This window comes from Pholcus phalangioides, unplaced genomic scaffold (genome assembly GCF_987345545.1).
Source record: "Pholcus phalangioides strain wild (caught in Gottingen) unplaced genomic scaffold, Ppha-v1.0 ptg000017l_1, whole genome shotgun sequence".
Classification (NCBI taxonomy): domain Eukaryota; kingdom Metazoa; phylum Arthropoda; class Arachnida; order Araneae; family Pholcidae; genus Pholcus; species Pholcus phalangioides.
In genome coordinates this window covers 51,293,053-51,312,452 of record NW_028301610.1, presented here as the reverse complement: position 1 = coordinate 51,312,452, position 19,400 = coordinate 51,293,053, and the positions used below count along the sequence as shown (strand labels likewise).

General features: G+C 39.4%; 1 protein-coding gene across 1 annotated transcript in view; it reads right to left on the bottom strand.

The window, feature by feature from the left end:
- LOC149074079 (uncharacterized) overlaps positions 1-19,400 on the bottom strand; it is a 59,010-nt gene that overhangs the window by 27,288 nt on the left and 12,322 nt on the right. The window contains exon 4 of the mRNA XM_089247311.1: positions 11,369-11,391. Within this exon, the coding sequence (XP_089103437.1) occupies positions 11,369-11,391 (23 nt within the window). The remainder of the gene's footprint in view (positions 1-11,368; positions 11,392-19,400) is intronic.

Here is a 19,400-nt window from a genome sequence, read left to right as displayed (position 1 = left end):
TTTTTTGAAAATGAAACCGAGCATTCTATCCGCTTTTTCGGCCACCGCAGAAAACCTAAGCCGCTCGTCAGTGAGAATTCCCAAATCGATGACCCTAGTGACACCAAAGTGACATGCACTTGTCAACGCAAAACGTCATGCTCCATTCATTTGCCCTAAAGCAACTCCCTATCGCTTTGATTCCCACCTACCCTTTTTAGCTTCACATCATCTGCGAATTTGCTAGTAATCCCATCGATACCCTGATCGAGTTTATCGACAAAAAGTGAAAAATGTATAGGGCCCAGGACACTTCTTGAGGAACTCCACTTGTGATGCCTGTCCAATCAGAGAATTTCCGTTCACCATAACTCGTTGCGACCTATCTCTTAGGGCGCGGTTGCCCGGTCGATAAGATGCTCGCCTGAAGTACCAAAGGATGTTTAGAGGTGTCGCGAGTTCGATACCCGGTTCGTCCTTGTCAGAAAACTTTCCTGACACAGGGGTACAACAAAAAACGGCGACTTGACCGCAGGGAGTCCCCCATCGAGGGGTTAGTGCACCAACCTCTCGATGAGTATAAAAAACAAGCCTGCCGTTCGGAATCGGCAATAAATTGTAGGTCCCTGTCTAATTACCCCTCGTGTGCAGAAAAATGACCGTAGTGCGACAAAAATGATCGAATTGATCGAACCTATCTCTTAACCACGATTCAATCCAATTCAGCAAAATGCCCCCAATCTCATGTAAACGCTTCAAGAGTTTACCATGTTGGACCCTATCAAGCGCCATTAAACGCACAACCCGATCCGATCATCTGGTCCTGGTGCTTTGCTTGCACATACATTTTTCGGAAAATTTAGGGCCTCCACGTCTTCCACTTGAATATCGTTGAGTATTTTATTACCCCATGCAACACCCGTATGCTGAATATCATTATCGCCATTAAAAGCAGTGTGTGTGTACTGTCCCTTTATATCCATTATTGGCGTATCTAAAAAATGATTTTGGGTCGGAGCCAATGTCGTCTGCCAACCTAGACTCAACTTTTTTTACTATCCCTTATCGCTTTCTTCTATCATTAAACAATGACAGATCACCTCATCCACTTTCATACTCACTGAATTTTACTTTTCAAGAAAAAGGTTACGCACGCTGTCTGTGAAAAATAGGGGTCGCGATGTATTAACGCGCTTTTTTGGGAACAAAGGGAATAACGTCGTTATTCCGTAACATTAATGTTTTTAAACTCGTTCGTGTTATTTTCTGGTATGGAAAAACCAGAAGCCTGAATATAATTGAGATGGTATTACAAATGTATTTTCATTTCTCTATAAAAAAATCTCATCAGGGAGGATTTTTCGAAGTGCGTTCTAAGAGCTCTCCTAACAATCACCAGAAAGGAAGATATCAATAGTACCACCATCGTTGACAAATAAGATACACCACGGGGGAGGCGATCTTGATACCCATTATCCAAATATCGGTACTAAAATCGCATATTGTTTGTGGTCTCATCTTCAGATTTTATTTACCGCATTGTCCATCAAATAAGTATTCATGTATTGACCATTTCCGGCTGAACATCCACTAGTATATATCGACTGAAGAAACCGGTTAAACCGTGGAACGCCCGTATCCTGAACGTTCCATGATGTCGAAACCCCTTTAATGTATTTTCTGTTAATTCGTACCGGCTGCCTATACTGTTAGAACGCGAACGTTACCTCTCTTTTTTCGCTATGGGAAAACATGTTTATTGTTGTCTAGTATTCCATGTTAAAAAAAAAATTATTATTCGAGAATACGGGGCTATTAGTATGCCCCGACCCGTAGACTACCACGGGTTGGTGAATTATCAACGCCTTTAAATAATCACATGTGAAGAGAAATATCCATGGCCTTAGTTTCTTTCCTAGGCCGTGTGAGCACACACACTGTTCGCTTGCTCCAATTTCAGCAGGTGTCCTCCGATATTCTCCGAATCTATGGCACCGAAAGGACAATAGTGGAATACAAAGAGGGCACCTGTAAGAAGGACCTCTTACACGGCTTAGGGATACCAGTCATGGATATTGAAAGATTCGGTTGCCCAAAGGCCACACCGGTGAACCATGGCGTCTGGCAACGTCGATGATCTGTGGGCATCACATCGACGGGGAGCGACATCACTGCCGTTTGGATGAGGTTTATCTTTACAAGGGGTGGACTGGAGCAACTCTGCTCGTTAAGTATAGAACACTATATGAAATCAGCCTATGAAAGCAGAATAAGTCGTTTTATTAAGTATTTTTTAATTGATAGTTTATTTCAAAAGGTATCGTACAGAAAAATAACGGTTTTAAATTTTAGTCTTATCAGGACACTTTCAATAAGCTTTGAAAAAATCCAACATCTAAAATTAAAACAGTAGAAGCTGACTCAATTTCTATGTGACGATAGTTTATTTCAACCCTTTGAATGGCATTGGCAAGCCCAAATATTTTGTAAAGTTAATCCCTCTCTCAGTGGAACACTTTTCCTATACCAATGGTTCGACCACGGCTCCCTTGCTTAATTCATGATTCGTCAGCGGCTCTTCAGGATAGATTAATAGTTATTTCCCCGTATAAAAACTTCTTCAAAGCATAAATAGGTGCACAAATCAATATCTCAAGCTCGCCGTGACACCCCACAAAGGTTGGCGATGCCCCTAGAAACAGCGATGCATACTTTGAAAAAGCTGCTCTATATATCCATTGCTTTTTCATTACTTTATACTCATTTACTGCTGAAAATCATAAGGAAGCTTATTGCTATTATGCCGTGTAAAGAGTTAAAAGGCATCAATCAATAGTCTCATCGATGTAGTTAAAAAATACAAAAAAAAGTCGCTGAGAAAATAAAACTTGTAAAATAAATGCAATAATGACATAGCTTTATTATCTGAAGTTTATACCGCAAAAAAAATTCAGACTGCAGAATCGTTTATTCCAGCGCTATCACCAAAATTAAAATTCAAAGCTCAACATAAGTATAAATAAACAAAATATACACAGAAACGTGTATTTAAAATGAAATGCTGTATATTGAGATTCAAAGACGAGGGAGAAATGGTTCGACGTTTGTTTTTCCATTTTCCACGATTTCTGGCAGTGTGAGGGAGAATTTGTGAAGAAAAAATTCATAAATGACTTGAAATAAAAAGAAAAGATACACAACGTTTTAATTATCACCATGAAAGATCGTCGAAAACCCCTCCGCTACTACTTCCAGAACGCATGTGAATAATCATTTCAGCATTCTGTATTTATGGAAGACAAATCTCAACGATGATTCGATAAGCGAGATCAAACACCGATTGCATGCACCATGAAAATTGAAACAAAAATGTCTCGTGCATCTCTTTTCTGGATATACACGCATACACAAATTTTACATCATGTTGTACAATGGAAAAGTGAAGGAAATTTTTTTAAGTATGACTTAAAAAAGTTTTTAAATCGCGTGGTATTTTCATTACTTTTTCGCACTGCAGCGTCTCCTATAAGTTACGTCCCGTGATTCGTACATCCATAGGCAAACTCAAAGAAAAAAATAGGCAATTTCCAAATTAAATCGTTTATAATTTCACAACTCTACATTATGTTACGTTCGTTAAATAAATCAATTTTTACAGTTAAACACAATTGCCAATTTCTCGATATATAAACATGTAAGACACCACCAATCCACTCGGGCTAAGAGAATCCTGATGACCTCTCTGAGGAATCGGACAATAATGTCGGCAAGATCGCGATTCACCAATCTGCACATCGATGACTCGGCACACAAGATTAGACGTTAGTTGAGAGGAAGAAACAACTAGTGAGATCTCATCACGTGAAGTTGACCATTGCTATAAGGCCTTAATTCCTTATTGAGCCTTAATCACATCACTGCCGGATGTATCACGATAACATCAACCACCTTGTCAACTTAACGTAGATATCTATTAACTATACGTGAGAATTCATCAACTACCCGGACCAGCTCGAAAATATTAGTTGAACATGGTTAGAGTATGCTCACACATCATCATCATATGATGTTAGTAGGTTAGAGGCCTTTCACACGGAGCGGATGTGGGTCCGGAAGAAGTTTTAACAATTGGAATATACTGAGCCTTTCAGACGAGCCGAAATATCTCCGCACCTAGGAAATGTTCATGCGGGTCCGGACGTCGCCCGCATGTGTCAAAACCTAAGTGCGGGCTCCGCATCCGCGCATACAAGTTTTGACAATAGGTTTATTCGGGGCTATTCACATGATGCTGATGCGGAGCGAATTCGTCCTTATCTTTGGCTACTTTTTAAAGATGATTTTGCACGGAATTTTTTAAATTATTTTGCCATAAATACACTTAAAAACACCATATGAGGGTCCCTGTTCATCAAATATGATGTACCCACATTCGTCTATCCCTTTGTTTCCTTTTGAGATATAGCAACTTTAACTGCCTTTTGTCCATACTTTACAATTTTATGCAATAAAACCTGCCAACAGCGGCCACTGACGGGACCAAAATTATATAAGCCGTTCTGTTCATTACGAATATTTAATTGACTGCATACTTAAATATTGTAAATAATTTTTAAGTTATTAATTATTTTTTTCAATTTTTAATCTTTAAAAACTTTTATTAAACAACGTTATCACTCAGGGCCGGATTAAGACGTTTGAAGACCCTAGCACTTGAATATTTATGGTGGTTCCACGATACCTAGAAGTATATTTTAATCGATATTCAGTCTATAAACTGAAAAAAATGAAATTTTATGTTTCAGAAGTGACTAATCTAAGGATGGGATTTCATTCTAAAAGTTATTTTATAAAACCTGAAAAAAAGCAACCGATAAATTTATCGATTGCATTCGAGCAAATGCAACCGATTAGCTTATTGGTTGCATTTTTAAAAGAATTATTGTAGTGTAATCTGGGCTTAAGGCCGGGATCACACTATAAAGTTTTATAAAAGTTCAGAAACTCAACCAATAGGCGCATCGGTTGCATTCAAGCAAATGCAACCTGTGATCTTATTGCTTGAATTTTTCACCTTTTATCAAAGAGCTTTTACAGTGTAATCCCGGCCTAAGGCTGGTATTACCCTATAAAACTTCGATTAAAAATTCTTTCATAAAACTTGAAAAATGTTACCAATAAACACGTATTACATTCGAGCGAACTTAACTGATCCGCCTATTGGTTGCATTTTTCAAGTTTTATAAACGAACTTTTATCAAACTTTTATAGTGTAATCCCGGCCTAATACAGAATTGTGATGTGAATATTTCTAAGCACAGACATTTTGAAAGTCTCCACCCCTCCCCTTTTTTCCTACTTGCAAATTCTTTGATATCTCTTGAATATTTTTTTTTTTTGGAACATCGAATGTTTTGGATTGGATTTTTCGAACATTGGATGTGTTTTTGGAATTTTTCTTTCATATTTTTCCGAAAAGACAGATTTTTTTTCAAGATATTTTCTCCCATCGACTACTTGTGAGGATCGGAATGAAGGCATCTTTATATCCCTATTCTATGGGGCTCTAGACTAAACCACCAAAGAATGCCTCTAGGCTGCTTATGGGCACTGAGTCAGGGGTGAAGTAGAAAAATAATTACAAAAATTGCGAAAAATAGTTTTTATGCACGAATTTTAAACTGAAGATGCGGGAGAAACACCCGCATCTTTAGTGCTCGTGTGAAAGGGTATGCGGACCCGCATCCGCTCAGTGTCAAAGGGGCCTTAGGGTGAGAGCTTCCTGCTCTACACTCAGAACTGCTTGTTGGCGAAACCGGATGAACGGAAGCATGGGCGTAAGCAGAATTTTCTCTAGGAGGGGGTTTTCAGACGTTTTTTCCTGCAAAATCTATATACAACCTCTGACAAAGTTCGGTGAATAGTCCTGTAACATTAACGTAGATGCAATGTTAACGAAAGTTACCTTACTGTTTTTCGAAATAGTCACCTCCCATTACTATGCACCGCTGAGATCTCCTATACATGTCCTGGAAACTTTGCAAGAAGTTTTCTTTTGGGATGGAGTTCAACGAAACGTGACGAGGCTTTTGGATGTCAGGAATATCGTCAAATCTCTTTCCTTTCAAAGAGGGTTTGAGTCGTGGAAATAGAAAGAAGTCTGGAGATCTGGCGAGTATGGTGGATGTTCAATTTGCGCCACCCACTTTTTTGCCAGGAACTGTTTGACGATATTGGCTGTGTGAGGGCGAGCATTGTCGTGAACAAGAAACTATGAAACTTGTTGTGCGTACTGAGGTCGTACCCTGCGTAGACGTTTCATGGAACGGGTCAAAATTTCAATGTACCTTGCAGCATTCATCGTCGTTCCCTCAGGTAGAAATTCCTTGTGGATAATGCTTTGACTATCAGAAAAGGGGATTAGAATCGTTTTGATGCGTGATTTTTCTGCTCTGACCTTTTTCCGACGAGGTGATGCAGGAGAACGCCATTCCATGCTTTGCCGTTTCGTTTCAGGGTCGTATCTGAGACAAAACAAAACTTTAAATTGATCTTTTGTTCGTTCATTTTCCTGTTCTCAGTTAAGAACCAACGCACTAAACAAGCACTTTGTAAAACAAGTCTTTCACGGAACACAAACGACGCTCAACTGAACAACGGTGGCGGCAGATGGTCAACACCTGCCACTACGCATGTGCAACGTTTTGCTTCGCCAGTGTTGCCAGATCGGCCGTTCGGACTTCATTCACCGAACTTTGTCAGAGGTTGTATATAAAATTGATTTTCTGTGTGTGTGTGTGTGTATGTTCTTTATACAAATCTACAATTTTGGACCGATCGTCGCAAAATTTTGCATATATACTAAATGGGACCCGACTTGAACGATAGGCTACTTTAAAATTTCGTCAAAGCACGGCAAGTGCCCCAAATGGGCAAAAAAACTGTCGGGCAACAATGGTTTTTGGGCCTCAACAATCACTTTCCGAACGTTTACTTTGGTTACCGTGGTTCCCTAGAAATGCGTTTTAGACGTGTATATGCCTTTACAATGGTTTTTCACTTTTCTGATCCTGTTACTTTATGTGTAATTGTTTATGCCTTTGTAATGGTTTGCCACTTTTTCAATACTATCAGTATGGAGGCTTTTTGAATAGACGTCGTAATCATCATCAGCATCGCTTTGAGATTCAGAAAAAGGGTGATCCTCATAGGAATCAGTGTTAAAATTTCCGATTTTACTGTAGAAATGCGGAAATTTGATGGGATTTTCCGCCACATCAACAATTTTAAAAATTGTATTGAATTCTTGATTTTTGAAATATGTATTGTGTTCGCTTAGAGATATACGAAGCCTAGAAAATTAAATATGAAGTAATTAGCCGGACCTACTTTTGAGTTGGATATTCATGCAATAACATTGATTTCAAGTTTTATATTTACATCTTCTCAATCATGAAAATTAATGTCTCCGTATTGTCTTTTGATATTCAACTGCATAAATCCATGTAGGTTAGGATGTTATAAAATTAATTATGGGCCCGTAAAAAGTACATCGAAAAAATTCCGCAGCTTTAACTAAGCATTTTTGGAAGCTGGAACAGGCAGATGGATAACTTGAAGTTCGGGGGGGGGGGGAATTCGAAATACCTAGCGCCCCCTTAAAAAAGGGAAAAAAAACTATTCATTTCTATATATGTTTCTTTAATCTAGATATGTTTCATGAGTCGCCATATTGGTGAACATGGTTTGCATGTCACTCAAAGAAAGAGGGAGATATCACGTGATCCAAAAAGCCTCATTAAAGAAAACCCGGGCATTATAGCTAGGCATTTGGCCAAAATCCTTATTATTTAGATTACAGGGTATAATCTATATCTATCATCCAGATTTATCTCCCACATTTTTGTAATTATACAAATCCGCATTCCTCTACCATTTTGGCAATTGTGCAAGTTCGAAACATGTTCCCTTATTCATTTTTGTAGTTATGCAAGTTGCAAAATATTTTTCTTTCATTTTTGTCGTTATACAAGTTCGTAGCATGTTTTCTTTCCCGTTTTTGTACCCGGGCAACGCTGGGTATTACAGCTAGTAACACTATAATCTTAACTCAACGGGGGTTAGAACCCCAAACCAGGAGTATATATAGCAGCGGAGAACAGGTTTTTTGTGGACCAATCGGCATACTACTGACCTTCGGCTCACGGAGTAATCTATGACGTCATTCGATGAATTTGCATATTGAGACCTCGAATTATCGGAACACTATTTTTCTATGGGTGGCAACAGCCTCAACAAGATTGAGGAAGTTGATCAGGTTTCTCCCATTGTTTACAAGGCTATGGTAGTTTGAGATCGTGGAATTGTGATGACGGGTGTACCTCCGCCCGTGAGACAAGGTATATAGAAATATTAAACACATTTCATACAAAGAGCGGGTAGTTTGATTAAATTCTCCCGACGTGACGTTAAGAGAATTTTGAAACGACCTCGTCGGCAATGTCCATATGAGATCCGTGAATATCTCCCACAAAATTTTTTTAATGTCACATGCGTTAAATTTTCTTACGATTCTATTCTCGGAATCAATAACTGAATAAACTATCAGTGAAATTTTCCTATTGATCTGAAACTGACCATCCCATCTGGGTTTGGCCATGACATTTCCCTGAGCGTTGGATCGGAAATGAGTCCTTACTAAAACAAGGTCCCCGACATCAAAACTATATTGTTTTCTTCTTTTATCATAGTTATAACGTTATCGGCGTTGCTGTTTCCGAACTCTATCGTGGACCTGCTTTAGCAATTCGTCTGGCAAGCTAACCCTCTCCCAGACGGGAAGATCCATTTCCCTCCCTAGAAACAGCTTCGGAGGTGACTGTCCGGTAGTTTCTGAAGGGACGGATCTTACGGCCAAACCAAAAAATGACAAATTTTTGTCTCAGTCCTTATGTGCTTTTCCTACATGGCAGGAGATCATTTGTTTAATTGTTTTGTTAATACGTTCGGCCAAATGTGACTGGATGGTAGGGTGTGGTGAAACGTTGTTTTATTTGAAGGATTTTGCATGTCTCTTTCATAAGATTGGAGATAAAAGGACCATTGTCCGAAACTGAACTTTTTGGGAACCCATATCTGGTACAATATTCATGTATGAATTTCTTGGTTATTATGTTTGTTGTGATACGCCGTAGCAGAAATAATTCGACCCATTTTGTGTAATAGATGGATATTACCTCTAGAAGATATCGGAAAAGGAAACGCCCACTATTTGCAGTGGTACAGACCATATTGCCCCATTGTCTTTTGTTATCTATTTGCATGTCTGATAGATTTTGCATGATAATACGAATTTCTTGATGTCTTTTCTCATGCCAGGTTAATCGGCGCGTTGGACACAGCGCTGATATGTCTTTCCAACTCCCATGTGCCCGGAAAATGGATGGCAATGCATTTCTGAAAGGAATTTATTTCGGCATGAAGGAGGAATCACTAATAAGATTTTTTATCAATGCCGAATAAACAATTTCCCATTTTCGAATAAATACGTCTTCAATTTTTTGATCGTAATTTTGATTTCCGGAATTATTGTCTGAAGAGTATTGGATAATATTTGTTATGGGCATTTTATTTGTATATTCTCATCGTTTTTTATTAATTAACTAGGAGGAAAAGATTGATTTTGAGGAAAATTTAAACGAATTATATCTCGTTATTCACAATGATGAGGGTTCTTGACAATGCGTCCGGAGCTTGCATAGCGGAACCCTGTCTGTACTCAAATGAACCTTTTCTCACTTGAACCTCTGTCTCTTCTTAGTAAGTTGGTAAAGTGGGTGAGCGATGTCTCCAAAATGTGGCACGGACTGTCGAATACCAACTACAGAGTCCTAGAAAACGTTGTGGTGTTTTGACGGTTGTGGGTCACGAAAACTGTTGAATAGCTTCTTTTTTGACTGGGCTTGACATTCCAACCCTCGAGGGTTCGTTTATGCAAGTTACATTTCTCTGGCTTAAGGGTCAAACCTGCATTTTTCAGTCAAGAGAAAACTATAAATTTTTTTAGTGTGTCTGGAAATCTTTACTGTAAACGAATATGTCATCGAGGTAAAAATCTGCACATTTGCCGGCTAGGTGACCCAAGATCATTGTCATCATCCGTCGGAATGTGGCAGGGGCATTGTTCAAGCCGAAAGGTATAACTTTGAAACGGTACATGCCGGACTCGGTTACAAATGCCGTCATGTCTCGGTCTAATATCCGGATGCCAGATTAAACGTAGACACGTAGGTTGAGTCACCTATTCGTTGTAATACTTGATCGATGCACGGTAATGGATAACGATCAGGTGCAGTGATTTTATTAAGTTTTTTGAAGTCAATTACGAACCTCCATTCGCCTAATTTTTTACTAATTACACTCATGTCCATAAATTGAGGATAATTCAGAATCACACTGAAATCGAAATCTAAAGTAAAAATTTCACAGGTAGAATTATCACACACATCTGCAAGAATGATATGCAAATTTCAGGAAGCCACCAGACGATGCCGATAGTACGTCACAATGACGAGAGTGTTAGAGGGGGGTATATAAGGAATGGTGGCAAAGAAGTAAAATTGTTCACAAGAGTTCTGTAAGGCGCTCAGTGCCATAAGCGAATAGTTATGACACGGAGGACGCATGTGGATGATATTTTACGTGGTAGAATTATCGGCTGCCTGGAATGTGGGCGTACTCAGATGGAAGTATCCGAGGAACTTGGAATTGCCCAAAATGTCATTTCTAGGCTTTAGCAACGATTCCAAGATAACGGAAATGTCAGCAGACGTTACAGTACAGGTCGCCCCCGAGTTACAACGCCGAATGAAAACCGGTATTTGGCAGTAACTGCCAAAAGAAGCAAACGGAGTACAGCATCCGACCTGTCTCGTCAGCTATCTACAGCCACGTGTACACACGTTTGGGAGATATTGGTCTATTTGCTTGCAGGCCTGTCAGATGTGTTCCGCTCACGGCAACTCACTGTCGGCAGCGATTAGCCTGGAGTAGAGAACATGCAATGTGGACATCGTCACAGTGGGCTTGTGTGATGTTTTCCGACGAGTCCAGGTTTAGCTTGCAGTCTGATTCACGTCGGACTTTCATATGGAGAACGCCAGGTACCCGTTACCACCAAGACAACATCATTGAACGACACCTTTAGGGTGGTGCAGCATTGCTCGTTTGGGGTGGAATTATACTGGGTTCCAGAACAGATCTGCATGTTCAAACCGGAACCATGAAAGCCCAAATTTATCGGGACATCATTCTGGAACAACATGTACGTTTGTTTAGGGGTGCCATGGGCGCAGAATTTGTGTTTATGGATGACAACGCCCGTCCTCACCGAGCAAACATCGCAAATGAATGCCTTGAATCTGAGGATATAACCCGTATGGAATGGCCAGCATTCTCACCTGACTTGAATCCGATAGAGCATGTGCGGGACATGCTTGGCCGACGAGTTGCAGCCCGTCATCCACCTCCTACATGTGTACCGGAACTTCGGAGAGCATTGCTTGCTGAGTGGAGTGATCTTCCCCATGATCAGATCGATAATTTGATACTCAGCATGCCTAGGCGTTGTACGGACTGTATTACATCGCATGGGAGACATACATGGTTGGTATGATGGTTAATACATTGTAATAGTAAGTTTTTGTAAAGGAGATATTTTTTACAATTGCTCCAGGGAGCAAAAATCGTAGTTTTTATGAATGGTATCATACATACACCATCGTTTTTGTTCTTTATCTTTTGTTTAATAAATGGGCTTTATGAATAAGTAACGTTTGTTTTGTTTCTGAACCTTTATTTGCCGGAGCTGGCATTATCCTTAATTTATGGACATGAGTGTAGAAAACAAGGGGAGCCCGGTTCGATTATGTCGTCTTTTAACATCTCTTGGACTTGTTCCTCTACTAGTCTTCTTTCCATTTCGGAAGAGAAAAAGGAGGCCTAGAAACTGTTTGAACACAAAATTATAACCGGTGGCAATCACAATCAACAATTTTGACAATTCATGTTTTTGATCTAAATTAAACTCGGAATTTGTAATTAGTTAACAATTCCTCAGGAACTTGAAAGCGGTCTCTTAAGATACAGCCTTTAAGTTCCTGAGTTTTTAAATCCACGTAATTTCTGAATTTTTATTGGTGCAGGAATTATTTCTTTCAATTATTTTTGATTCATCAAGTCCAAAATTTTTATCAGTTTCAGGATTTTTTTTCTCTTATTAGTTTAAAATTACCTTCAGCGCTGAATTTTCGCCAGTTTTTGTGTTAATTTATTGAATTGTGTATTATGGATATTTCGGAGCATTCTTGTATATTTTTAAATAATGGATGCCGATTCCTTCCCCCCACCAAATATACGAAATCGGGCAAATATTTTTTGTCTGAAATTGAGGCGCACCCGGTTCCTTAGGTAAGAGTGGGAGTGCCGTCAAAAAGAATGGCCCCAGCCAGGCATGGCTCGGGGGTCCAAGAGAAGAGGAGCCTCACAAAAGTTAGATCTGATTGAAACTTTCGATAATTTGCCTAATAGGGCTTCAGAAAAATCGGGGGGCGGGGAGGACGAGGGCCCGTCAAAGATCCTAGTGCAGGCAGCGTTCGAGGATGTGTGGGGGCCTATACACATAATATATTATGTCAGGGGCTCTCAAACCTTTCCCACCCGCGGCACCTCTTTCTCTAATCAACGTTTATCCGCGGCTCCCTAGAGCAGTTTGACAGTCTTTTCGAATAACCTTTGCAAGGTGCCGCGGCACACAGTTCGAGAATCTCTGCATTATGTATTTGTATCACTTTCTGTTTTCAATGTAAGCTTTCCCTATATTCTGAAACACTATACTCAAATGTCCCGCAACTTAACTGTGTGGTGATGGTTGTCAATTTAAATTACGGAGAACTTGTAACGTGAATCCAACTAAAAATCATCAACAATCCAATCCAATCATTGATTAAAAAACCGTACAATACATACGATAGAATTATTCGATTTCCGAATACGCATTAGCGAGCATGGTTTTAAAGAATTGATGATCATTAAACCCATTTTCCACCACTTTATCGGTTTATAACAGAATTTCACAGTTTTATGTGAATATTATGAGGGGGCACAAGCAGTGCCGTCTAAGGCATGGGCCCACCCGGGCGCGGCCTCAGGAGAAAAGGATCCTCACAAAAATGAGATGTGGTTGTAAATTTGTCTGGTAGGGCCTCAGAAAAATCACTTGGCCCGGGGCCCAAGCGCTTAAGACGGCTCTGGGCACAGGGCATCTGTCCCAGAGACATTTTGAATTGATTACCTTCAAGAAACATTTTAAATTAACAGAAATTTAAAAATACAGCACACATAAAGTTTTCTTTCAATATTTTAATTTATTCAAAAAAGTAATTTAAATTTTTGATTGCCTTGGGCAGGGACGTCTTTAGAGCATCATGGGCCCCCGGGCCAAGTGATTTTGCTGACATTCCCACCTGGCAAATTTTAACTGTTTCTCTAGAGGCCCCGACCCATGCGTTCAGACGGCATTGGTCTAAGGGCAGACACGGGACCCTTATACCTCCTTCTGCATAGGTTTGTTACATTTTACTGTGGTAAAAACCTTACCACTACTGCAAAAGTAGGTTGAAGAACGGGTCATCGCTGAAATCAAATAGATTCGAAACCAAAAAAAAACGGGACACTACTTCAAAAAAGGACGCATGGTCAGTGAAAAATATATGTAAATGTTATGGCCTGTACAGAGAAATGACTCACATACGCTAATAATTCTGCAATGAAAACCGAGGCGTTATCAGATAGCCTTTTCTTCCCTTGGTATATTAATCTCGTGATTTGTAAAGATAATAAATGCCAGGCCAGTTCCAAAGTCAGTTTTCGAGCCATCTGTGTAATTATTTTTGTCTCTTCCATCCTTATCCCAGAGTAATATTGTTCCAATGGAACGACTGATGAAAATTGTGACCGTGACCGTATCGGAGGGTGACCATTAAACAGGGGTTCGAAATACGTAATTTAAATAGGCTATTTTAGCCGGGATATTATTATTTGGCGCTGTAAAACAGGGGTGACCGTTGATTGGTTTTACTTTATATAGATTTTACAACCATGAGAAAATTCATAAAAAAAGCAGCTTTTAGAATTCCGAAATTCTCGAGCAAGTGGCAAAAGAATGGGTGATTATGGTGAAAGAATTCAACGCGATTTCGGCATTTTTCCTTTCAATTATAACAATAGGCAATTCAAGAGACGTGCGTCGTCATCTTAAGAAAGATCAGATTTCCCCGGAATCACGCGATTGCAATTAATATTGACGGCAATAACGGCACCTGTTTTGTTTGAGAAAGCTCTGTTACACATTCTTCAAGCCAATGCAAGGCATGTTGCAATTCATATACAGGGTGTCCTAATTCAATCTTCGTCCGTTCGTCGTAGACATACGGTTCTAGTTTTAAAAAAAAAAATCGCTCTTTTACCAGTTTCGAGAGTGCACATACGGTGTGTTATAAAAAAAAAATCTAAGCTTTTTAAACGTTCCTCGTCCTCTAATTTCCGATTAGAAACTTGTTCCTGTGTCTCTTCTGAACCCATCAAAAAAAGAAAAAAAAAATCCAATGTTTTTAACTGAAATGTTCGCTGTGATATTTCAATTTAAAAATTGTAAAAAAAGTCGGGGAAGAAAAGCATGAACGAGGGAATCGACAAAAATTTTAACCAATTTTTTTTGCTGAAACAAAAAAAAAAAATCCTGCTCCGTAAAAAATCTTTTTCCGCAAACCGCATTCCACCAATTTTTGAATTTTTAAATTATTTACAAATTTATGGAAAACCCTGTATATGAACATTTGAAAATATATTATTTACAAATACCACATCAGGTAAAATGGCGTGCATAAAAAATATGGATGTCAAATACAGTCGATGTTCATTATAACGACCCCCGTTATAGCGACCATTCCACTAAAACGACCGGTAGGATAAGTCCTAAATGTTTTCATAGAATGGGCTATCATAAGTTTTACTTTCGATATAACGACTCTCCCAATATAACGTCCGTTTTCGATGGGACAAAGGAAGTCGTTACATCGAGCGTCGACTGTAAAAAATACAGCAATAGAAAACAAATATCTACAGGGTGATCAGAGAATTAGCCCTTATTTCAAAATTAAATATCTCTACAACAAAGATCAATAGAATTATGCGGTAAACGGTACGTTTATTAGCAAAACTGTAAGAATGTTGTACAGAAATGTCGAAAATTTAGTTTGTTTTCTTTTAATTTTTTAAAATTAAAAAAAAAAAAAAAACTGTGGATTTTGGGGTTCCGAAAATCCTCATTTGTGTGAAGAGAAACCATTGCATTCGCCTAAAGTTACTGCATGGGCTGCGGTATGCGCCATGTGTGCTGACAAATTGTTCCAAAATTGTAACGTAACGTTCAGTAGTAATCGTTTCTCGCACGAAGAAAGGGCCGATAATGCCTCTGGCGCATACCGCAGCCCATGCAGTAACTTTAGGCGAATGCAGTGGTTTCTCTTCACACAAATGAGGATTTTCGGAACCCCAAAATCTCCAGATTTTTTTTTTTTAAATTTTAAAAAATTAAAAAAACAACTAAATTTTCGAAATTTCTGTACCACATTCTTACAGTTTTGCTAATAAACGTACCGTTTACCGCATAATTCTACTGATCTTTGTTGTAGAGATATTTAATTTTGAAATAAGGGCTTATTCGCTGATCACCCTGTATATACAGGGGGTATGACATTTTACTGCCGAACCGTTGATCCTAAAGGCATATACTTCCAATTATAAAAAGTTTTCAAATAACGTGTAGTACTCAGATATGTCATTCGTGTTTCAAGTGGTTGTGTATGGTTTTACTGTCATTAAAAGAAAACTTTTTATACGATTCCCGTGTGCCCCAAAACCCAATAATAAAGTTATTGGACTATTACTGACAATGACTCGGAAAAAAAACTAAATATGATATTTATGCATGTATCTTTCAATGTTGAATTTTATACCAAATGGCTTGTATCTGAATACTCTTATAAACTATTGCTTTCGTGAAGAATAAAGATGAATATTTAATCAAGTGCAATGAACTCTCTGTCTTCACTCACTAATTACCATGTAATTAACATTATTTTTCTTTTCAGCAGAAGAGGACATAGAAGCTGCTTCCCGGCATTACTCTGACGTGCTATACAGAGAAAGCCTGCCTTTTGGTGAGTCGTAGACAACTTCACTGCAATACTGGGGTGTGCCCCTTAAAGTTGGCTAAAGTGTAAAGCTTCGCCCCTGAAAGTTGGCTTTCCAGCAATACATCTAAGGGGGTCCAACCCACCGCCCCAAATAAACTCTAGGACCACCTGGGGGCCTACGAGAAGCTTCGCCCCCGTCGTATTGGATCCGACCCGTCTTTCCTGATGCGAACTAAAAAGATTCTACGTTTCCAAGTGCAATATTCATTAAAACGCCATTAAAATGCTATGCACCCCTGCATCTAAAATAACATGTGCTAACTAATTGATTAATTAGTTAGCTAATCGCCGAGCCGAAATTGCTGGAGCTATAATTAAATTTGGTCAGAAGTTTTATTTCATGTCTTAAGAAGGGGTTTTCGAATGCGACTCCTAAGGGGGAAATTCAACCCCTAAATTGTGGGTGTTCAAAGATTATATGAAGCAATCGTACTGAGCCAAATTGCTGAAGCCATAAATATGAAATTTAGTCGGCATTATATTTTATGATGTAGATACTCACTAAGGCCGATATTACACTATAAAAGTTTGATAAAATTTCTTTTATAAAGGAAATGGGCCACATTACACTATAAAAGATTTATATAAAATTGTTTCTTCAAAGTTTTCGTCAGTCTTGTGCTGTTGCTGGTAGTGGTTATGGATGAAGAAATTTTTTTTTTTTTATCATTTGCAACCTCTGTATGGCTTCGGTTTTAAAAAAACATGAAGCTTATGTGGATGCAGGGGCGTCGGAAGTGTTTCTGAACTGTGGGTGCGCTCGTCTTTAGTTCTATACAGGAAATTTTAATTTCTGAATCAATTCTGGGAGTGCTCGGATCCATGCCACAAATTACTGTGGATTCTTGAGCACCCACAGCACCCCCGGCTCCGACGCCACTGTGTGGATGATTGTATTGGATGAAATAATTTGCGGAAGAAGCTAAAATTATTTTGATGCTTTATATCTAGCTGAGAACGCAACTTAATGAATATGCCGCTGTGATGGTCGAGTGGTCATATTGACGGACTCGCATCGCGGGGACCCGGGTTCGAGCCCCACCGTCGCCACAGTGGTGGTCGGCTGGAGTTGTTTTTCTGTGGTTCCCAACTTCGAGACCCTAATAGGCAAGTTTTCGAAAATCTCAACCAGATTCCATTTTTGTGAGGCACCGCTTTCTCTTGAGGTCCCCGGGCCGTGTCCAGGTGGGCCCATGCCTTAACATGACACTTCTTAACTATTCTTGGAAGCAGCAGTAAAACCATGAACTGGGCAAGTGAGCTGCGGGTGACATAAAACCCATTTTCCTATAAGGCCTTATTGTGCCTTTACGGGGCCCGGGGCAGACTTCTATGTGGGGTAAGCAGGGTCCTGTTTTTGTGAAAATTTTCTTTATTTTTGTGAAATGTGTCATTAATTTTCTGAGAAATGAGTAATTTTGTAGGAAGTGAAATTATCTAGTTGATCTATCGCAAAAGAAATGAAATTTCAAATTCATGGATTCATTATTTTTTTTATTTCGTGAAGGGTTCGTTTTTCTGATCCGGAATTTTGTGAAGGGTCCGGAAAACGGACCCAAATTTTGGATGAACAGACCCCTGGCTAGTGTAAATTTTTGTGGGCCCCATTTGGCTCGAAGCCCTGGGACAGTCCCCAGTCTATAGTTACGTGCTCGATTTTCTATCACATTTAATGTTGAAAACACAAGTTTTTTTTTAATCCAAGATATACACACCGTGCGGAAAAGAGAACCTTTTTTTTTCTCCCCAGAGAGAGAAGGGAGTGGCAAGTGAGAAGAGAAAGAACAGGTTTTTCAAGAGTTAATACGTCACAGTGCAGGATGGAAGTGCATCAGCACAACTCTTTTATCAAACATTGGCAATGTTGGATAAAAGATTTCACACCTCACGTAATGTATTGGCTCACTTTCAACCATCTCAGATGATATTGAAATAAATGTATCATCAATATCAACCAACAAATGCATATGCAGTCGAGCCCGGATATAACCAAGTCATACGGCAACGTGAGAACATTCGACATTTCCGATATTCGTGAAAACCGATACACCATAAATATTCGAGTTTCATGCGGAAAACTACTCAACCCCTATTCGCGATGGGTCTGTACGAGGACCACCTGTTCCTCGTACAAACTTGAAAATTTAAGAATAAAATTGTTTATGTATGTCACAAACCTTAAAGATATATATTCACGTAGGGGGTTTTAATTAATACCCGTGTACTGCAAATCAGTGTTTCTCAAAGTGTGAGTCGCAGCTTCTTGGGTAGTCACAACCCTTTACCAGAGGCGAGCTACGAACTACTTTACCAGAGGGAGCCGTGGGTAAACGTTGAGACAAGGGTGAAATGGAAGGCAAAATTTTAAAAATCACGGATGTAAGTGGTCCGTCAAATTGTTACCGATATTTCAATAGTTCTGAAGTTTACAAAGACTTTCTTTCAAACCGAGCACAACTCCCGTCTATCGCCATGGGGAATTTGCTACCGAATGAGTTGTGCCGGGAATGTGAGCGTGTGCCTAACAGTCTCAGTGCGTATAAGGTGTTGTGTCTGATATTGCAGTGCTAACATCAGTATTGGGAATGAAGCTTAATGAGACTGAATATTTGAACCGTTGCAGGCCTATAGCTCTCAGTGGCGAGACTTTTAATGTGAGCTCTGCTCACATTCACGGCTCGAAGTTGAAAACCAACTTCAGCCGATGATCACTGTGGTGCATGGTTTACAAAGACTGAGGACCTCTGACACAAATCTGTAGTTATGTCGATCCTTCTTCGAGTGGTTCAGGGAATGAACAGAACCAGCGTTATATCTATAGCTAGAGATAGCCATCTAACTGTAACGTTGACAGAATTTTCGCAATAGTACGGTAATACTTCAGAGATTCGGGCTTTTTTTCTTGAAATACAACTTTTGATTTTATGGAACTTAATCCATTGAAACAAAAATCGATCCACCAGTGTGACTCACCAAAGAAAAAACTTGGAAACAACCCTCGCCTCCTAAAATTTGCGGACTCCTAGATTGTCACCATGACCCTGCCCCGATCTTGCTATAAACCATGTCTGTAAAACTTAAGAGCATCATGAGGCCCCAGGTCGA